Source organism: Protopterus annectens, chromosome 13.part0 (assembly GCF_019279795.1).
Source record: "Protopterus annectens isolate FY-2018-M chromosome 13.part0, PAN1.0, whole genome shotgun sequence".
Taxonomy (NCBI): Eukaryota; Metazoa; Chordata; order Ceratodontiformes; family Protopteridae; genus Protopterus; species Protopterus annectens.
The window spans coordinates 715447725-715469616 of NC_056747.1; the positions used below are offsets into that span (position 1 = coordinate 715447725).

The window sequence follows — 21892 nt, forward strand, 5'->3', positions numbered from 1 at the left end:
CAGGCTTTGCCACTGCTGTACTGCAGGACTTTATAGCCGCACCTAATGCTGTTTAGCTCCAGCCACCCAACCATAGCTTTGGGATTCTGCCCAAATGTAATGACTACAATAGTGAAACATGAAGAACATAGTACAGTTGTGTACACTTACCATAAATGTAGATGTTCGAGTGTATTCACTGTTGCAGTCCATGTTACACTCCCGCCCTCATCCCCCTGTCATTCTACAGTTTATCTTTCCTTCTCTATCTCATATATATATATATATCTATATATCTATATCTCTTTCTCTCTCTCTCTCTCTATATATATATATATATATATATATATATATATATGTGTATGTATTATGGCTACCTTTTTTGGGGGCACCTGACATCGGGGGGAAGAAAAACTAAAGAAAATGGCGTCTGCTGCATGTTTTATACCCCTGACGACCTGATGTCATGGAAGAGGAGACCGCAACCGACGCAGGACCCAAGACTTTGGAATTAAGGCCGACTGAGTGCAACCTGCCAGCAGATTACCCTAATGTAATGACTGCAACAGTGAATACACTTTAACATCTACATTTATGTAAGTGTACACAACTGTACTTTACTGATTTTATTCTCTGAACATTAATAACATGAAGTAGGGCATATGCTTTAAAGTCCCTTACAAGTTTAACAAAGTCCAAGTATGCCCACTGTTTTTAGGTTTTCTTGTTCTGTCATGTTTCACAAATATAAGTATTGCTTTATCAACCCACATTTGTCAGTTTCCAGTTACTACCTTTATTCTTCGTCACCATCCCCCAAATTCTGTCTGTTTAATTTTCAACGTATTCTCTGTACTTCTAGTCAACTCTTCAGTTATCTTCCCGCTTTTCCTCAGGCATTTTCTGTTGAAACTGTGGAAAAAATGTAGTGGACTCAGTAAGCAGAACATCCTGTTTCACAGCTCACCCTTTATTGGACAAACTTTTGTATTTCCTCCATAGCATGTACTTCATCAAAGAATTATTTTGTCCCTCAAGGGAAAAATATATTGAAGATGGTTTCTTAGAGCAGTTTGATGCCACCTTCTCTTCTTCTTTTACTTTCGGCTGTTCCCTGTTAACCAGGTCTGTGTGCAGCTGCTTTATACTTTTCCTTTAGGTTACTGGAAGTCATGTCTGTAACTTGCACTGCTTCTTGCTGAACAACTGCAGTACTGCTGCCAGTCTGTGTTTTTTCTTCACCTTTGTAGCTGATTTTCCTCCAGGTCCTTTATATTTTTTTATCACCCAGGCAGTGCGCTGAAATTTACCCAGAAGTGTACTGAAATTTACCCAGAAGTCTAGGTCCACTGGCTTTCTCTAGGTTTCTGTTATCAGACTGGGAGAGCCAGAATTAAGTTGTTACTCAATGTGCAGCCATCTTGGAAGTCCCTAAAAATCAGTACATGTTTTGTTCTCCTCTTCTGTGCAGCATGAATAGGATCTGCAGTGTGTTCTGAGTTAAGGGGGATGGATGGTCTGATAGACTTAGAAAGTTGAAGATGCAGATCTGTCACATGCCTAAATACATTAGTCGACATGTTGATCAGGATACACCCTATTCATCCATATCTAGAATGAAGGTAAGTGTGTAACTTTAGGTATCTTCTACAGTTTTACTGTAGTTATCTGACTAAAGGACACTAAATTATTGTCATGATGGTAGGAAGACTTTCATTTCTGAAGTTCTCTCTGTAATTGACTGAAGTTCTCATGTGTGCTTGTTTTTCTTTATTGTAGGAGAACACAGATTATCTAGACCGCGGAGGAGGAAGTAGTTTTAGTAGAAAAGGACCCAGTACAATCCAGAAGATAAGGGAAGCTCTAAACTTTATGAGGAACCAGCATTTTGAGGTATGTACTTGGATCCTGCTTATCACAGAGGAAGAATATGACACTGTTTTCTCTTGTCAGTTGCTGCCTTTTTGCCTTATTTTATTTCTTTCACATGGAGATGTATTTTATGCGGTGTCTGTGCATTGCATTTTAGTAGTATGTGAAGAAATTGAAGGAAAAGTTTTTTTTTTAACTTAAGCTTTATAGTGTCATTGTACATGTTAGGTTATATCCCAATTATTGCTGAAGAGCTTTCTTAATGGGGAAACGATAAAGCAGTAATAATTGTGTGACATCCATATCATGAAAAGGTTTGTTTGTAGGAGTCCTTTCAGTCTTGTGTTCTGAAGCGAGAAAAGGGTTGAAGGGTGAATATTTAATACAACATGCATTGATTGAAACTGTAGATTCATTAAAGGACTTGGGCATATGGGTAGAGCCAGCTTTGGGTTTTTCATAATACAAAGGATTGGTTAACAGCTATAGAACTATAGATAGGCCATATAAAAATATTTAGAAATGCTAGGAAGTTAGAAATGATGAGTTCATTATTTGTAAGTTACATTACAGCCAAACTAGAGTATGGAATAACAATATAGAAACCTTAAAAAAAAACAGTTGAGGAAATTGGAAAAAAATACAGCAGAAATGTAGGCATCCAAGGGTGTGAAATTTTTATTATGAAAAATTAAGATATCTCTACACACGAATTTAGCTAAAAGACAGAGCAGCGTTCAACTTTATACAGTGTTTCTAACACGTATTTAAGAGTAGACTTTATTTGTATATATAGGGCATTAGAGGTAACTGAGTGGAGTTTTCAAAAAGTAGTCTAGAATCATTAGACATCTTATGCAAAAGATCATATGAGAATGAGAGATGTACTAAGTGGTTCTCTAAGGGAGTAGTTGATGCATAGAATAGGCTACCAATTGTATTAAAGAAAGCACTAGTTTATTTAGATATTTGTAACAAAAAAAAAAACCTTGGGCTCTTATGGGAGTTACTATTTTGGTATATTTCCTGGGTAGAAGGCATTATTGCCTGTGCCTGAATTTACTTGTATGTAGAATGAGTGGCCTCAGGGAGGAAAGCATTAGGTTTTACTCCAGACTGTTTCTTCTCCTAAAAAAGTGGGTCCTTTGAGACCCATCGTAGAGCTCTCCCATCTAAACTAGTTTCTAAAAGTACCAAAAGTCAAGATGCTTACCCTGCTTGAGGATATTGCCACAGATTCCTCAAATGGCTTATATGGTAACACTAGGCTTGAGGGAAGCTTACAGTGATAGCCTTGTAAGCAAAAAAGAAAAACTTACCATAACAGTAGATAATTGAACAGATCATTGTTGCAGTAGGAGTTCCTCCCTTCCTTTTTACCCCTCATATATATTTTATGTCAGGGTGTGGATATTTTCCTTTTACCCCTTTCCTAGTGCACATGCAGAGCTCTAGCCTCCTTTGCTTTAAGGCAGGAAAGCTCTGAAGGTTTGTCACCCTTTGAACTGACCCTGTACTGCTCTTCTCAAGGTGTTCACTGGTTTAAGGTGCTTTTTTTTCTTCAGAATAATATTCCTTTCAAATTTCAAATCATAACTGGATGTTGCACTCAACTTCTTTCAGGATCTATTCATAAAAACACTTAAAAGGAAGCTGTAGTTGTCCTTCCTATGATCACCATATTACTGGTAAATGAGATAGCTCACCAGGAATAGCTGTGTATTCAGCCAGAATACCAAAGCTTGTTTGTCTTCCTGTAATGCCATACATCTGAAATATGACCATATAATTCCAGTGCATCCTGTAGTTGATGTACAGCTGCAAAGTACCTCAGGACTTTCTCAATGCCAGCCCATCCACTGAACCTGTTTCTCTCTTGGTCTGAAAAATGTACAGTCACTGCCCATTCCATTTGCTTTGAGTGAGTAAGTGAGTGAGCTGTCCTCTCTCTCATTTTTTTTGTCAAAAAATTAAGCTTTTTCTTGTCAACTAAGGGAAAGTTATGTTTGTGAGAAGTGAATACCTTATACGGACGTGCATTGTACTATTTTTCTACCTATGTGCCCATCACAGTTATAAAATTGCTCTGTTTGCTTGTTCGTTGTCATGAAGACTCTTAGAAGCCCGTTGTCTTCTCTTAAGATTTGTGTTGAAAACCAGAGACTCAGAACTTGTGCATATTAAAATGGATTCTGACACTTACTGCCCAGATGCCCCACAGCAGCTCAAAGAGAAAACCAAATCTGATGCTTCCATTGTCTGGTTGGACCTGGATGTCTCTTCTCTGTCTAATGATTAAGTTTCAGAATTGTCTGGCTGCTTCACCTGCTCCCACTGTTGTGAGCCTGCTGGAAGCCGACATGGCAATGCTCCCTAACGAGTTCACCCTGACTGATCAGATAACTGTCTCTGCCATGAAGGAGAAGCAAAGACTGATTATTTCAGAGGGACCTAGTGCATTTCTTACATTTGTGTTAGAAATTAAGTACCCACGTTGTCTCATAGATGTGCATCAGGGGTCAGAACCTACTTGGTTTGTGCAACCTCCTTTTCCCTCCAAGAAAAAAAGCGGACTACTAAACATGCATCTCCCTCCACTGTGAGGGATCCATAGAGGGTGTGTTATTAACTTAAGGGTTGTTTGAAGTCTTAGTCACTCTTAAACCTTCTCAGTTCTTTGCTTATGCCACCCCTTCCTTCCACCCACTGTTATACACACACACACACACACACACACACACACACACACACACACACACACACACACACACACAGGAGAGGCATAGAGATACTACTCAGAATCTGAGATTCCTTTGCTTACTTTCCCCAGATTCACTCACTTGTTGGGGAATTAGTCTGAACAAGTGGTTATGTCCCTGAATCCTCCCTTGAAGGAACTTTTCTTCAGAGGTAATGTACTAAAGATGATTCAACTTTTTCAGTGGGAAGGCAAGTAGGTGCTTGACTTCCAAAAAGGATGTAATGTGCTATACATATGGTTCCCAAAACCTTTAGCCATCCATTTGGGCCTTGAAACCTTGCTAGGTACTGTTGTCACTATTTCTGTGAACCCTGAATCCCAACCTCCAGCCCCGAAGAAGCCTGACCGATTTTATAAAGTTCCTAACTCCCATAAATCTTTATTTAAAACCCCCTCATTTGACACGGTTGTCCTCTCACTGTAATCTGCTAAGCCATCTAAATTCCTGCCTTCCTCAAATGTCCTCCCTAATGATAAAGATAGGATAATTGACAGGTGTGGAAAATAGGATTTTTAAATGTGGCCACTAGTATTAAACCTGTTCTAAAGAAGACAACTGAATGTGCTGTAACCATTGAGCTTGACTATGTCTGTAAATTTCTTAATTGAATTTTATGAGTGAAGCATTCTGATAGGGCTGTGTTTTATTGAAGTGCTTTAAAAGTGCTGTGGGTTTAACTGATGTTCTTTGTGTTTCACTGTTGCAGTCATTACATTTGGTTATCTGCTTGCAGGTAGCCCTCAGTCGGCCTGATTAACAAAGTCTTGAATCCTGCATCGGTTGCTGTCCCTTCTTCCATGACGTTAGGTTGTCTGGGGTATAAAACATGCAGCCGACGCCTTTACATCAGTCTTTCTTGCCGTGTGGTGCCCGAAGCAGAAGCAGTTCGCAAGTGCCAGTTGGCCGACTCCTGAAATTTTCATTTTCGAGTTTGAGAACCAAAGTCTTCAACTAAAGCTAAGTACCTCGTTGGGGAAACTTTTTTTTGCTCCTTACCGATGTCAGTAAAAGTTAATAATTGCATTACTTATGGAAAGCAAATACCTCCTAAAGATTTTCATTCGTACTGTATTCCTTGCCTAGGCCCTGACCACGACGTACCTTGCTGTCAGTTTTGTGCTTTAGTTAATGAGCACACTATCCGTCGTCGGTATATTTTCGCCTCTAAATATTTCGGTTCTCACTTTAATTATCCAGAAATGTCATCAGTTAGCCATCTGACTACCGGGATTCTGAAAAAACGCAAGGATAAAGACAGAGACAGGTCGCAGAGGTCCAAAACTGCCGACGATGCTTCTCCTAAGCCAGTCGCCAGTTCATCGGTACTCATTGAGACACTTTTGCAGCCCCTGATACCCGCTACTTCTGATTCGCAGGCCTCTACTGAGACCCATTCAGAGATGCTTCAACTATGGAACCCGCGGATATCTCTACCTTGGATGGATCCGGAGCTACTGTGCAGGCACCGGCTTCTGAGGGTGTATTTAGGCCTATGGACTTGCATATTAAACCGATGCCACCTTCTTCACTTAGGCCTAAATCTCGAACCATGCCTAAAAAAATGATGCCCAGGCCACATGCTCAGGCCTCTATGCCTAAAAAACAAATAAGAATGGCTGAAGATCTAATTACTCTAACCAGGGGTAGCCAACCCCCCCTTCTAAGAGGCCTAGGACTGAAGTTGCTTCTGAATCTTCTGACCAGAATTCTGTTTTTTCTGATTCTTCTAATGATCTGGATTTGCCCTTATCTACTTATGAGGATTCTGGTGCAGAGGACTCTATTCCGTCTGCTTCCCTTCCAGAGGATTTTTCTTTTGGTGAAACCTTACATACTCTAAGGGAGCATTTCCACTGGGAAAGCCAGGATTTTTCTGATTCAAAAAAGAGGCTCCGGGATTTCTTATTCCTGCCTCAGCATAGTCCTTTAGATGTTTATCGTGCATACAGCTGCAGTCATCACACTTGGGTTATCCTGCTGTCAGGCGGGTTCTCGGTCGGCCGAATTCCAAAGTCTAGGTCTGGCGTCGGTTGTCGTCGCTTCTTCCCTGATGTCAGTGCGGCAGGGGTATAAAAGAGGCAACCGATGCCATTTTCTTCAGTCTTTCTTGCCGCGCGGTGCCCGAAGCAGAAGCAGTTCGCAAGTGCCGGTCGGCCAGCTCCTGAGATTTACGAACAGTATTTCAGCCGAAGTCTTCTTTAAAGCTAAGTACCCGTTGAAACTTTTCTTGCCTCAGACCGATGTCAGACAAAGTTAATAATTGCATTTCTTGTGGGAAGCAAATACCGCATAAGGATTTTCACTCCTACTGTATACCTTGCTTAGGGCCAGACCACGACGTCTCGGCCTGCCGTTTTTGTGCTAGGTTTAACAAGCGCACTATTAAGCACCGGGCGGAGTTCGCCCTTCATTATTTTGGCAAAAAATTTAATTATATCATGTCGTCGGATGCACCAATGCCAGTTTTAGGCAAAAGACGCAAGGATAAGGATAGACATCCGAGGCCTGTACCTAGTACTGAGAGCACGCTTAGGCCGACTACCGGTTCTCTGGTTCTCAGCGAGGCGCCTACGTAGCCCCTGACTACCGATGAAGCTATTTTACCGGCGACTTCAGTACCCGAGGCCGCAGGATCCTTGGTCTCCATTCCCACTGCAGATACCGACGCCACTCTTGGCGGGGAAACTGAAATTTCGAGGCCTGCCATTTCTGAAGGCGTTTTCAGGCCTACCACCTCCTCTATTAAATCATTCACTAAGTCTAAAGCTGCAATGAAAATTAAAAAAACAAGGGCCTCAGACCCCCTCTCAAGGCCTCATGCCTAAAAAACAGTTGCTTAAAATGGCTGAGTGATTACTCTCATCAGGGGGTCTCAACCCCCCTCAGACAAAAGACCCAGGTTGGAGGAAGACTACCCTTCCTCAGACCAGGCTTCTATTACTTCAGACCATTCTGAGGACCAGGATTACACCTATTCCCCATTTGAAGACTGTGATGCTGAGGAGTCTATTCCCTCGGTCTCCCCCTTGAGGACTTCTCTTTTGGGGAAACCCTGCATACATTGAGAGAGCACTTCCACTGGGAAGGCCAAGATTACTCAGATTCCAAGAAAAGGCTCAGGGAATTGCTACTACTTCCTTAGCATAGGCCCCTGGCTATTCCTCCTGTCTTAGACATTTTGGATGATGTGTACGCAGAAGCCAGTCTTAATCCAGACTCATTCCCTTCAGCCCCTGTTAAACCAGACCGATATTACCCGGTTCCTGATTCTCGCCAGTTCCTTTATAAAAGCCATACTGCTGACCCAGAAACAATTTCACAGGGTCCCAAGGGGATTAAGGCCTCTACTGCTAAAAACCCTTTGCCTTCAGAGAGAGATTCTAGAGCATTAGAAAGGTGGGGGAAAAAGGTGTATACATCAGCCACTTTAACCATGAGGGCATTAAACTGTCAATTTCATATGTTAAAATACCAACAGTTTTTGCTATCTCAGCTGAAAGGCAAAATGACACAAACAGAACAGCCAGACTTGAAAGAGTTGCAGGATTTGTTGCATGGAGCAGAACAAGTGGGGAAACATACCTTGCAGTGTGGTTTTGATGCTTGAGGCATCATGCAGAGCTGCTGTCACGGGGTCTGTCATACGTAGACATGCTTGGCTCAAAGAGCAAACCTTACCAGATCATGTCAAAGCAAAATTATTAGATGCACCACTACAAAAAGATGTATTGTTCGGTGCTAAAGCTGAGGAGGTACTAAAGAAAATGGACGAAGAAGCGAAATCTATGCAAACAGTTAAAGATTTCTTGCAGGTGCAGCCTCCACGCTTCAGCAGAAACTGGCCTTCAAAAAATTGGTCCTTTCCAGCCATGGACAGACCCCAAAGGGTCAGATACAGACGCCCAAGGGGTAGAGAACAACCTCAAGGATCTTACAGAGCTAGACAGTGGCAAACACCAGCCCCCAGAGGTGGAGAAGATAGGCCACAGTCATTTTGAAAACAGATACAATGACTTTCCCGTATGCCTGCCAAACAAAGATATAATGGCAGCATCTTTGGGTGGAAAACTGGCATTATTTTCAAAAAACTGGCACATTGTTACACAGGAAAATGGATTGTGGATATTATAGACAGAGGCTACAGGTTCCACTTTCACACCCTTCCAAAAATGAGAGGCATGCCAAACCTGCCACAAAATCAATGGGCAGAGGCACAAAGGCAAATTTCCGCTCTCATGGATATGAAAGCAATTCAAGAGGTACCTGCAAAAGAACAAGGTCAAGGTTTTTATTCAAGGCTATTTCTGGTACCAAGGAAGGACAAAGATTTGGAGACCCATCTTAGACCTATCTATTCTAAACGCATATCTAGAGGTACCAAAATTCAAGATGCTCACATTACAGCAGCTTCTTCCCATGCTGGGCAAGGAGTCTTGGCTGGTAACGTTGGACCTCAAGGAGGCATACCTGCATGTCCCTATCAGACAAGATTGCAGAAGATACCTCAGATTTCTTGCAGGTTCAACCCATTATCAATTCTCTGCATTGCCCTTTGGCTTCTCTACTGCGCCCAGAGTGTTTACGAAATGCCTGGCATCAGTAATTGCCTTCTGCAGACAATGAGGAATCCAAATCTACCCATATCTGGACGACTGCCTGATCCAAGCAGACAGAAAGAACCTTCTATTGCAACATCTGGCGTATGTAATAAAACTGTTAAACTGCCTGGGGTACACAGTGAACAAAAAGAAATCAAAACTAATGCCTTCTCAACAGATAATTTTCCTGGGTGCCAGCTTAAATACAACAACCCAGATGGCCTACCTCACGCCAGATAAACAAGGGCAACTGTCTCAATACTACAACAAAATGGCAACTTTAACCAGGCTAACTGCAAGGAAAATCCTGCAGGCTCTGGGGTTCATGGCATCTTGCATCCTACTAATACCATTTGCAAAGCTGCATATGAGGAAACCACAATGGTGCCTAAAAAACTTACGGTCTCAGCACAGCCACAGCTTGGAAACAATTATACCACTCATTCCATGCCTTCAAAAGGAATTTTTGTGGTGGGCTCAAGCATGCCAAAGAAACACAGGTCTTCCTTTCTGTGTACCACAAGCAACTCAAATCATCACAACAGATGCCTCAGACTACGCCTGGGGAGCACACATGGCAGGTCAGTGTTTTCATGGAAAATGGTCCCAAAAAGAGCTGCACCTACACATCAACCAAAAGGAGATGCTAGCCGTACAAAATGCTCTTATGACCTTCAAAGACCTACTGCATCCAGGCCAGCTATTAATAAGGACAGACAACACCCACAGTCATGTGGTGCATAAACAAAACGGAGGGAACGCATTCATACCCCCTGTGCAGGCAAGCCATGACCCTGTGGAACACAGCACTGGAATTACAAATTCAACTACAGGCACAATTCCTGCCAGGGAAGGAAAACACACTGGCAGACAACTTAAGCAGAAATATGACAGACCCACACGAATGGAAGTTGCATCCCCAAGTCTTCTCAAAGATAACTCGGGCATGGGGACAGCCAGGCATAGATCTATCTGCTACCCACAGAAATTACCAGTTGGAAAAATTCTGCTCAAGGACCTATCATCCACAGGCCTGGAAAGTGGATGCACTCTCTTCCAATTGGACAACATTGACGGTCTATGCCTTCCCGCCTCTACCTCTACTGGCCAAAGTCCTATTAAAAACCAGAGCAGAGAGGCCACAAATGATTCTCATTGCTCCAGACTGGCCACGACAGCAGCACTGGTCTAAAGAGCCTGTCGCACTCACCACCATGGATCCTTCCTCAAGTTCCTCTTCTGTTGTCCCAGCACAACTACAAGACCCTTCACAGCCAGCTCAAAACTCTAAATCTAGCTGCATGGAGAATACCTTAGTTTACCAACAAACTCTCCTCTCCAATGAGGTACAGGATGTCATCTTGGAGGCCAGGAGACTCTCTACTAGAAAAACCTACTCCGCTAAATGGAAACAATTTTGTTCCTGGAATCAAGCAAAGGGTCAAAATCCTTGGATAATAAATATACCTCAGATTTTACAGTACCTAACTGAGATGTTAAACAGTGGCCTCTCCTTCTCTTCCATCAAGATCCACGCTTCAGCCATTTCAGCACAATACAATACGGATCCTCCTTTATTCTCACGTCCTCTATTAAGGCAGTTCCTCAGAGGGGCAAAAAATATAAAACCCCCATGGAAACCACCAGCTCCAGCTTGGGACCTCAACTTCGTATTGGAGAAGCTGACACTGCCTCCTTTTGAGCTGGCTTCTTCAGCAGAGCTACAATACTTGTCATGGAAAACAGCCTTCCTTCTGGCTATTACCTCAGCACGCAGGCTTTCGGAGCTACAGGCCCTCATGGCTGTGCAACCATTCATCATTTTCCATCAGGACAGGGTTTCTTTACGAACCAACCCTACCTTCATGCCAAAGGTAGTATCCAGTGTGGCTTTAAATCAGTCTATTCATTTACCTACCTTTTATCCAAATCCACAGAACAAATGAGAGAGGCTACTACATTCCTTGGACATTCACAGGCAACTTCGTTATTACTTGGACAGAACAAAGTCATTCAGAAAATCTGAGCAGCTCTTTGTGCCCTATGCTACAGGTGCTCAAGGAAAGGCTATTTCCAAACAGACTATTTCAAAATGGATAGCCCACTGCATATGCTTTTGTTATTCATTTCGTGGAAAATCAGTGCCTGTATACATCAGATCCCACTCCACCAGGGCTACAGCTACCTCAGCAGCTTTCCTCAGGGGGGTCCCTACCAAGGACATTTTGGAAGCAGCTACTTGGAGTTCAATGCACACTTTCTCCAAGCACTACCACCTTCCACTATACTCAAAATCTTGAGCGGGTTTTGCCACAGCAGTCCTGCAGGGCATTCTAGCCCCTCCTAATTCCGCTTAGTACCAGCCACCCTTACTTAGCTTTGGGATTCTACCCAAGTGTGATGACTGCAGCTGTATGCATGATGAACATAGTACAGTTTTGTAGCTACCATAAATGTAGATGTTCGAGTTCGCATACAGCTGCAGTCCAGGTTACCCTCCCTCCATCCCCTCTTAGGACAGGGCTTATGACAAACACCTTCAACATACAACCTATTTGGGGTATTCCTTTATGGTGTATTTGCTTGCAACTACTGTTTTGATTTATCTTCTTATGTATGTTTGCATGACATCATGTTTTTCCTTCCTTTCTGGGGGCACCTGACATCTGGGGCAAGAAAAACTGAAGAAAATGGTGTCAGCTGCCTCTTTTATACCCCTGCCGCACTGACGTCAGGGAAGAAGCGACAACAACCGACGCCGGACCTAGACTTTGGAATTCGGCCGACCGAGGACCCGCTTGACGGCAGGATAACCCAAGTGTGATGACTGCAGCTGTATGCGCACTCGAACATCTACATTTATGGTAGGTACAAAACTGTACTTTATTCCTCCTGTACTAGACATTGTTGATTATGTTTTTTCGGAATCTAGTTTGGCCCGATTCCTTGCCTACTGCTCACAGAAAACCTGACAGATACTTCAGGGTCCCCGAGTCACACAAGTTCCTTTTTAAAAATCCTATTGCGGATCCAGATACTATTTCTCCCGGGCCCAAGGGCATTAAGACTTCTACTGCTAAAAATCCTACCCCTTTTGATTGAGACTCCAGGGCGCTGGATAGATGGGGTAAGAAGGTTTACACTTCTGCAACCTTGGCCATTAGGGCTTTAAACTGCCAGTTTCGTATGTTAAAGTATCAGCAACATGTTATTGGATTGCTTAAACAGAAAATGATGTTGATTTCTGATTGTGTGGAAAATAAAGAATTACAGGGTTTAATGCATTCTGCTGAACAGGTTGGAAAACATACTTTGCAATGTGGTTTTGATTTATTAGAGTCCTCTTGCAGGGCTGCTGTTACTGGGTGTGTGCTCAGAAGGCATGCTTGGCTTAAGGAGCAATCTTTACCTGATTATATTAAAGCTAAATTGTTGGATGTTCCCTTAAATCAGGACCGCCTGTTTGGCAACAAGGCTGAGGAAGTTCTTAAAACATAGAAGATGAAGCTAAATCTATGCAAATTGTTAAAGATTTCTTATAGGTTCAGCCTCCTAGATTTAGTTGTCACTGGCCCTCTAAAAATTGGTCCTTTCCAGCCCCTTCCAGGTCTTTTCAAGCCAAATCCAGACACAGCAGAAACTCCAAGTTTCAGTCCCAGGAGACGCACAAATCTGGGAGTAATAAGACACCCCCCCCCCCCATGGCAAACTGTCTCAATGACTTCCTTTTAAAATTTCCAAGCACTTATCAACTGACTGCCCCTTTGGGGGGAAAGATTGCTCTTCCTGCAAAGAACTGGGAGCTCATTACCCAGGACAAATGGGTTTTAAATAGTGTCCCAGGGATACAGATTTCACTTCCACACATTGCCAACACCAAGAGGGTGGCCGGACCTACCCTCAAATCAGTGGGCAGAGACCGAAAAACAAGTTATTTCTCTCCTAATCATGGGGGCTATTCAGCTGGTACCAGAAGAGGAAAAGGGACAATGTTTCTACTCGAGACTTTTCCTGGTACTCAGAAAAGACAATTCATGGCATCCTATCCTGGACCTGTGCACTCTAAACACCTTTTTGGAGATTCCAAAATTCAAGATGCTAACTCTTCACCAGTTGCTTCCTATGCTAGGCAAAGACGCCTGGTTGGCAACACTAGATTTAAAAGAAGCATACCTGCACATCCCAATCAGGGAATCTTGCAGAAGATACCTTCTCTTCAAAGCAGGCTACACACACTATCAGTTTTCTGCACTGACCTTTGGCTTATCTACTGCACCCAGGGTTTCACAAAGTGCCTAGCTCCGTTTATTGCATTTTGCAGGCAAAGAAATATTCAAATATACCCATACCTGGACGATTGTCTAATTCAGGCAGAAAGCCAGGACATACTTTTGAATCATCTGGCCTTTTTACAAAGGGTACTAACCTGTCTGGGGTACACCATAAATGAAAAGATATCTCACCTGGTACCCTGTCAACAAATTATATTCCTGGGAGCAAGCTTGAATACAACTTCCCAGACGGCTTACCTCACTCCAGAGAAACAAATTAATTTGACAACCTATTTCAAACAAGTGACCACAAAAACCCTGCTATCTGCAAGACAAATACTGCAAGTCGGGGTTCATGGCCTCCTGCATTCTTCTAATTCCATATGCAAGGCTGCATATGAGGAAACTACAGTGGTATCTAAAAAGCCTATGGTGTCAGTATTCTCAGGATCTAGAAGCAATGATTCCTATCATACCTTGCCTACACCTGGAGTTCCTTTAGTGAGCAGAGGCTTGCCACCAAAACAAGGGACTACCTTTCACACCACCCCCTGCCGCCCAAACCCTAACAGACACATCAGACTATGCATGGGGGGCTCACCTGGCAGGGAAGTGCATTCAGGGCAAATGGAACCTAAGTCAAATGCACCTGCATATCAATCAAAAAGAAATGTTAGCTGTACAGAATGCTCCGACCACCTTCAAGGACCACATTCCAGGACAGCTAATGGTAAAGACGGACAACACCACTGTTATGTGGTGCATAAACAAGCAGGGGGGGTACACATTCTTATCCCCTCTGCAGACTAGCCATGGCATTGTGGAACACGGCCTTGAGCTACCAAGTGCACCTTCAAGCTCAATTCCTGCCAGGAAAATTAAATACACTGGCAGATGGACTAAGCAGAAACCTCATGGACCCACACGAGTGGAAACTGGAACCAAGGATTTTCAACATGTTGACAAGCAAATGGGGGAGCCCAGATGTAGACCTATTTGCCTCTCCCCAGAACTACCAGTTGGACAAATTTTGCACAAGGACGCCCCACAAACAAGCCTGGAAAGTGGATGCTCTGTCCTTCAGCTGGAAAAACCTATTAGTCTATGCCTCCACCCTCTGCCTCTGCTCTCCAAAGTACTACTAAAAATCAAACAGGACAAACCAAGGATGATTTTGATTGCTCCAGACTGGCCACGCCAACACTGGCACCCACTCCTGCGCAGTGTGTCACGGTTATCCCCATGGCACCTGCCTCGGACTCCTTCCCTGTTGTCCCAACAGGAGAACCAGATTCTGCACCCTCCACTTCTAACACTGAACCTTGAAGCCTGGCTAATTACCTAATCTCTCCATTATCATTTCTCAGTAATCCTGTGATGGATATCATTTTAGAGGCAGGGAGGCCTAGTACTAGAAAATCTTATGCTGAAAAATGGAAAAGATTCTGTGCCTGGAACCAGTCTCAAGGGATGAGCACAGCAGTGCACAATTTACCTCAGCTTTTACAATACTTAACTGAGATGCTTCACAAGGGCCTGTCTTTTTCCTCCATTAAAATCCATGCCTCAGCCATTTCAGCTCATTATAACACAGAACCTTCCCTCTTCTCTCATCCACTGCTCAAGCAGCTCCTCAGAGGGGCCAACAATTTGAGACCACCCAGGAGAGTTTCAACCCCAGCCTGGGACCTTAACTTTGTTTTGGAGAAACTCACTCTACCTCCTTTTGAGCCAGCTGCTACTGTGGACTTAAAATTTCTTTCTTGGAAAACAGCTTTCCTTTTAGCAATCATTTCAGCTAGAAGGGTATCTGAATTTTACAGGCCCTTATGGCAGTGGAGTCTTTCATCATCTTTCATGCGGACAGGGTGTCCCTCAGAACCAATCCATCCTTCATGTCCAAGGTGGTATCCAGTGTGGCTCTTAATTAGTCCATTCATTTGCCAACATTCTTTCCCATTCCACAGAACAAAGGAGAATAGATACTGCATTCCTTAGATGTGTGCAGACAACTTAGATTGTACTTGGACAGGACTAAACCTCAAAGGAAATCTGAACAACTGCTAGTGGCATTTGCTGCAGGGGCAGAGGGGAAGGCTATTTCAAAGCAAACTATTTCTAAATGGATAGGCCATTGCATTCATTTCTGCTATAAGCATTATGGAAAACTTATCCCCCAGGGGATCAGACCTCACTCCACCAGGGCTGCATCTACCTCTGCAGCCTTTCTCAGAGGCGTACCTACCAGGGACATCCTAGAAGCTGCTACCTGGAGTTCTGTACATACCTTCACCAAGCATTATCATTTGCCAATTTTCTCTAAATCCAGAGCTGGCTTTGCCATTGCAGTCTTGCAGGGCCTTATAGCTGGTCCTATTGCTATTTAAATTCCCCCCTCCCAACCATAGCTTTGGGAATCTACCCAAAATGTCATGACTGCAACAGTGAAACCTGAAGAACATAGTACAGTTGTGTACACTTACCAAAAATGTAGATGCTGGAGTGTATTCACTGTTGCAGTCCTGGTTACTCTCCCTCCAGCCCCCTAATTTCTTTTGGTTATACCTCTACTTTCCTTTACTATGCTTAAAAGCTTTTTGGTGTATTTGCTTTTGTGTTGGAGGTATGTCATTTTACTTTTATATTTAATTGCTTCCCATTAGGGGGGCACCTGACATCTGGGGCAAGAAAAACTGATGTAATGGCGTCGGCTGCATGTTTTATACCCTTGATGACCTGATGTCATGGAAGAAAGGGACAGCAACTGACGCAGGACCCAAGATTTTGTTAATCAGGCTGACTGTGGGCTACCTGCAAGCAGATAACCCAAATGTAATGACTGCAACAGTGAATACATTCGAACATCTACATTTATGTTAAGTGTACACAACTGTACTTTCTGTACACTGAAGAAGGGATTTTTCCTGAAAGCTTTGTGTTTCATGAGAAATAAATTGTGCTGCTGCTGCATTTTACTCAGTTTGTCCGTATCTGGAATTTACTTTGTTCTGCATTTTTGTTTTCCAATGTTTCACCTTAGTGCTGGCTTCTGTGATCATTTTATGAAAATAGGTTTACACCATTTCTAGTTTGGGCTTTTGTGCTCTTATTACATATGGATGACCAGGTATCTCTTGCCTTTTTTGGGGGATCTTGGTAACCTTTTGTCTGATGTGCTTGATCCTGAAATTCTTATGCTGTTTTTTTAAGTGATTTCTACTTCCCAGATAGCTATGTATTCTATTAAATGTAGCTATGGTGCAGCTGATGCTTTCTCCAGAGCAACTGCTACTGGTTCTGTTCTGATGAGATGTTTTTGGTTTAGGGTCCAATCTCCTCCAGAGGATGTTAAATCTAAAGTCCTGGTCTCGTCTCTGGGTAGATGGACTTTGTTTGAACCTGCTGCTGATGACATTTTCAAAAAACTGAGGAAAAAGGCAAGATTATTCAAGAATTTAAACAGATCCTTTTCCTCTCTCTCTCTCTCTCTCTCTCCTCTTGCTGGCTCTCTATTCTGTTTCCCAAATTTCATAGAAATTACCCCTTTAAAGATGTACTCCTGTTTTCATAAAGAACAAAGTACTACACACAAAGATAAAAGATATTAAAAAAAATCTCAAGACAAACCAAAGCAAGAATTTAAGGGGTGTAGACTCCATACTTGTTTCTTGTGACTATCTGCCTTTGCCTCCCACCTCCTTTTCCACCCCTTCTGCTCTTAATCCCAATATGAGAGAGACTTTCCCTACCCTTTTTAATCTGAGAATCTGTTACTAAAGACCATTGGGTTCTTCCAGTAATTAAAGTGGATACATGATGTCATAGCTTTCTCTTCTCCACAGGATAGGGATTCCTCCTGTTCTTTTGAAACCATCTCCATTTAATCCCTCCAATCCTATAGGAGTTTTCTTCAGGGTGCAACAGAATTAGTTGCCCTTCATCAGAAAGGGACAGTGTTCTATTAAAGGTTTTTCCATGTTCCCAGGAAAGAGGGACAATAGAGACCTATTCTGGATTTCTATGTGAGCATTTCAAAGTACAATTCTTAATGCTTCCTCTACAGTTTCTACATCCCATGGTTTTGTCTCAAGCTTTTTGGTAACCTTGGATATAAAAATGCATCTGATGGTGTCTTTTTTTTGTTGTTTGTTTTTTTTGTCTGCTCCTCAACTTTTGGGTTTTGGGTCTCCAGGCAGGCGGCTTCGACTCCTACTGCACTGGTCCTGGGCTCACCATTGGCTTCTGCTTTTGATACAGTAGAGGGAGATCTCCATATGACTGGAGATAGGACATCCTTTCCCTCAACTGTCTACACTGGGTCCCGAGTGTGCTTATTCTGTCCCATCATAGCAGCCAGTCTGTTCCAGCTTTGAGGCAGCCCATTTACAAGACTCCCCACCTACTTCTGGGTCCTCCCTTAATCATCCTTCTGAGGACGTTCCCTGAAAGCTTAAGTGCAAGAGAAGGCACACTGATTCCCCACAGGAGTCTTTAATAGAAGATACTGACTTTGATGAAGTGGATAGGGGTCCCCCAGGTCACCCCTTCAGAATGTCTTATTTGAAGAAGTTCTCAAACTTCTGAGACAGGTGGTTGGTCTTCAGAAGTCCCTTCCCAGGAGGAGTCAGTGTTTCTTGTAACTTTCGGCACCCTCTCATCTGCATCCTGGGTGGTACCCCGACATAAGAAATGCTGGACTTTCCTGTTAGGCTCAGAAGGATATCGATAGAACAGAATCCATTCCTAAGAGCCAAACAAGTACTTAGCTGCACCCAAGAACTGTGCTGCCCATTGGAGCACAGTTCCTCCAGTTGATGCTGTTGTGGTTGCCACAGGGTTCAGTTAAGAATCCTCTGAAGATGGACCTCCATGCGGCAGAGAAGGGGACTGTAATGGTAGATGTCATCCATGCGGCAGGTGAAGCCTGTAAAATCAAGGCTTCAGAAGCCCCTTTACTGAGAAAGCTTTCCGGCACCCTTAACAGTTGCTTGTCTGCTGCGCTCTGGAGGCAGTCAGGATGTGATTTTCTCTGCACCTGGAAGCCTGGACATCCATTGCCAAAGATGCCTGGGTGAAGGGAATAATTACCAGAGGTTATTAAATTCCTATTTCCTTTCCTCGACCCCTTCAGCCACAAAAAATTCTGGATTTAGTACCCCATCAGAGGAAGGAAGCAGCCTCAGAAATAAGCTGCTAAAGAGAGTCATCCAAGCGGATCCAGACCAACGAGGATTCAAAACTTAAGATTTTTTTTGGTGCCAAAGATGGGGTACCACATACTAATATTTAACCCGAGTCACTTAAACCACTTTGTCAGACACACTACGTTCTGAATAGTCACAGTTCAGTCCATTCTCCCTCTTTTGAGGAAGGATGATTGGATCTGCTCAGTAGATTTCCAGGATGTGTACTATCACATAAAAATCGACAACCCAGGAAATACCTTCACTTTTGGCTAGGAAGCAGTCACTTTCACTTTCCTACCCTTTGTTCTCACCACAACCCCCCCCCCTCCAGTTAACCAAATTGTGTGGCAGTGTTTGCAGCTCACCTGAGATTGCTGGGATTCTGGGTGTTTCCATACCTCACTGCTCCCACCAGGCATATCCTGACGTGCCAGAGATTACATATTCCACTTATGTTTGCACATGGGCATTAGTCAGCTGTGACAAATCTCACCTCCTTCCCTCCCAAACCCTGGAGTTTGTAGGCGCTTATCTGGGTAGTGTTTCTCAAGTAGCGTAACTTCCCCAGTCCAGGTTCTCCAAATTGCATCTTCAAGCAAAAAGTTTACTACCTGTTCAGGCACCACTAGCCAGGCTGGTCCTTTAGCTTCTGGGATCAGTGGCTGCCTCCTTAACCTTTCTACTCTTAATGAGATACTACATGAGAGTACTGCAGTGGACTCCAGCAATCCAGTGATCTGTGAATCAACATCCCATGGCATCTTCCATTCAAATCACAAAGAGCTTCCAACAGTACAGTAGTCAGTTATCCGAACTAATTGGGACTTGAGGTAGTTTATAGGTTCATAGGTTTATACTAGGCTATCTGCCCTAAGGCATTTATAAGCCTAGCCCAAAGTTTTGTGGCTTACGCCACCCCTTATATGAAAAAATACTGTGCCCATTAGTTAGTTGTGCCTCTGTCCAGCAGTGACACAAAGATGATTCCCGGGGTAAACCTACGATCTCCCATCCACAGGTCAAGATTTCTCTTGAACAGAGCCAGCGAGGTGCTCTGCCTCACATGGACCGGGATTTTATTCCACAGCATAGGGAGTCTCTGAGTGATAAATTTATCCCTCCAGCACATCCTATTTATATCCGTGCTAAGGTTTAAGTCGCTTGCTCTAGTGGTTTTGGTGGATTTGGATTTTTTGAGGTGGAGCATGTCCATTAATTCCGGGTTGGACATGGCATTGTATGTCAGGCACATGTCACCTCTGAGCAGACGGTATGCGACTGAATAGAGCTGGAGTTTCTTCAATCTGGCAGCATATGACAGATTTTGGAGTCCCTTTATTCTTTTGGTGAGGAACTTTTGGGGTCTCTCCAATTGCTGCAGATGTCGGGTGAGATACATCCCGAATGGGGCATTGTACTCTATCATTGGTCTGATAAGTGAAGAGTACAGGGGAACAATGACCTCACTAGATCTGGATGTGAATCCCTTCATGATCAGGTGGGCAATGTAGAAGGTCTTTCTAACCACTTTAGCAACGTGAGTGTCAAAAGAAAGGCCACTGTCAACCTGGGTCCCCGATAACCTTTTCTGTGCTTAGTGGATTGCCGCCTATATGGTAGCTTGGGGTTACCTTGTTTTTCCCGAAGGGTATGACTATACATTTTTTGGCATTTAACTTCAGGCCATGGCTCTGGCACCAGCTATCTGTTTCCGTGAGTCCCTTCTGAAGGATATCCGTGTCCGATGCACTTTCCACTATGGCGCCCAGTTTGCAGTCGTCTGCAAACTTTGTCAGCCAAAGTCCTCCCATGTTGGCCTGTACTTCTGAGAAGTAGATACCGAACAATAGGGGGCCAAGGACCGAGCCCTGTGGGACACCACTTGTGACCGGCTTGGAGTCTGACATAGCGCCAGCAACTCTAACCCTGTGGGTTCTGTCCTTAAGCCAGTTTGCAACCCATCTTGTGACATATGGGTTTACATTTAAGCTATTAAGTTTTTCTACAATACCCGAGTGGGGTATTGTGTCGAAAGCCTTTGCAAGGTCAAGGTAGGCCGTATGGACTGCCTTTCCCTCATCAATGGCCTTGGTGACTGTTTCGAAGAATTCGACCAAGTTCAAAAGGCATGATCTGCCCTTGACGAAGCCAAACTGGGTCAGGTCCAATGTCTGCAAGTCCCCTATATCTTTGTTTATGAGCTCCATTATGATCCTCTCCATAGCTTTGCAGACTAGACTTGTTAAGCTTATGGGGCAGTAATTACCAGGGTCCATAGAGGCACGCCTTTGTGGAGTGGGACCACTGTTGCCGTACGCCACTCCTTGGGCACGTATCCTGTGGAAAGGCTGAGATTAAACAGCTGCCTTATGTGCGGGTTTAATTCCTCATTTAGCTCATGTAGCACACAGCCGGGGACACCATCCGGTCTCATTGATGCTGTGTTTTTAGCTTTAGAGAGAGCAGCTTTCACCTGCGCATTTGAGATGTCTGGGAGGCTACACTCCGCTGGGATAGTTATCTCTCCTTTAGGGGGGGAGAAGTTTGCACTGAACTGGTCTGCCAGTATGTTGGCAATGTCTGTGAGTTCAGTGATTTTTGTATCATTTTGGACAAATTCTGAGCATATCTGGGAGTTTCCACCCAGGTTCCTAACATAGCTGAAAAAGGCCTTATGATTGTCCTTTGAATCCATGGCAATTTTTCTCTCAAAATTGGCCTTAGTTGATTTTATGAGTGCTCATGTTTTTTTTTTACTAATAATGATCAGGGGTGACTTCCCTTTTATGGATTTTGTTCTATCACGTAATAGCTTTCTCCTCTTATTGTAAAGTTTGTTAATGGCTGGGGTCCACCAGACTGAACGTTTGCCCTTTGTGGAAAGAGTCTTGGTTTTATTTGGGATTGCCTGATCCATGCAGTCCTGGAGGTGTTCATAGAAGGCATTTGTAAGGGCTTCCGCAGCTTGGGTTGTGGTTTCCACTGGCTCAGGGGCCTTGAAAGATACCACACCAGTCTTGAGTAGTGTGAAGTTTGCTTTAGAGAAGTTCTTCACTGTGGTCTTTTTTGTTTGGGGTGGGGCGGGATGTGGATTTCCAGTGAGATTAGTTTATGATCAGATCTCACTAATGAGGGATATACTTCCGGTGTGGAGCATTTTGTTCCCATGTTTGTGATAATGAGATCTAGTATATTTTCTCCTCTCGTGGGAACAGTGACTAGCT

The 21892-nt window shown here is 43.6% G+C and overlaps 1 protein-coding gene across 1 annotated transcript in view; it reads left to right on the forward strand.

Annotated features, from left to right (window-relative positions):
* The window catches only part of SUPT6H (SPT6 homolog, histone chaperone and transcription elongation factor), a 2620423-nt gene that overhangs the window by 385173 nt on the left and 2213358 nt on the right, over positions 1 to 21892 (forward strand). The window contains exon 8 of the mRNA XM_044054882.1: positions 1759 to 1872. Coding sequence (XP_043910817.1) covers positions 1759 to 1872 — 114 coding nt within the window. The remainder of the gene's footprint in view (positions 1 to 1758; positions 1873 to 21892) is intronic.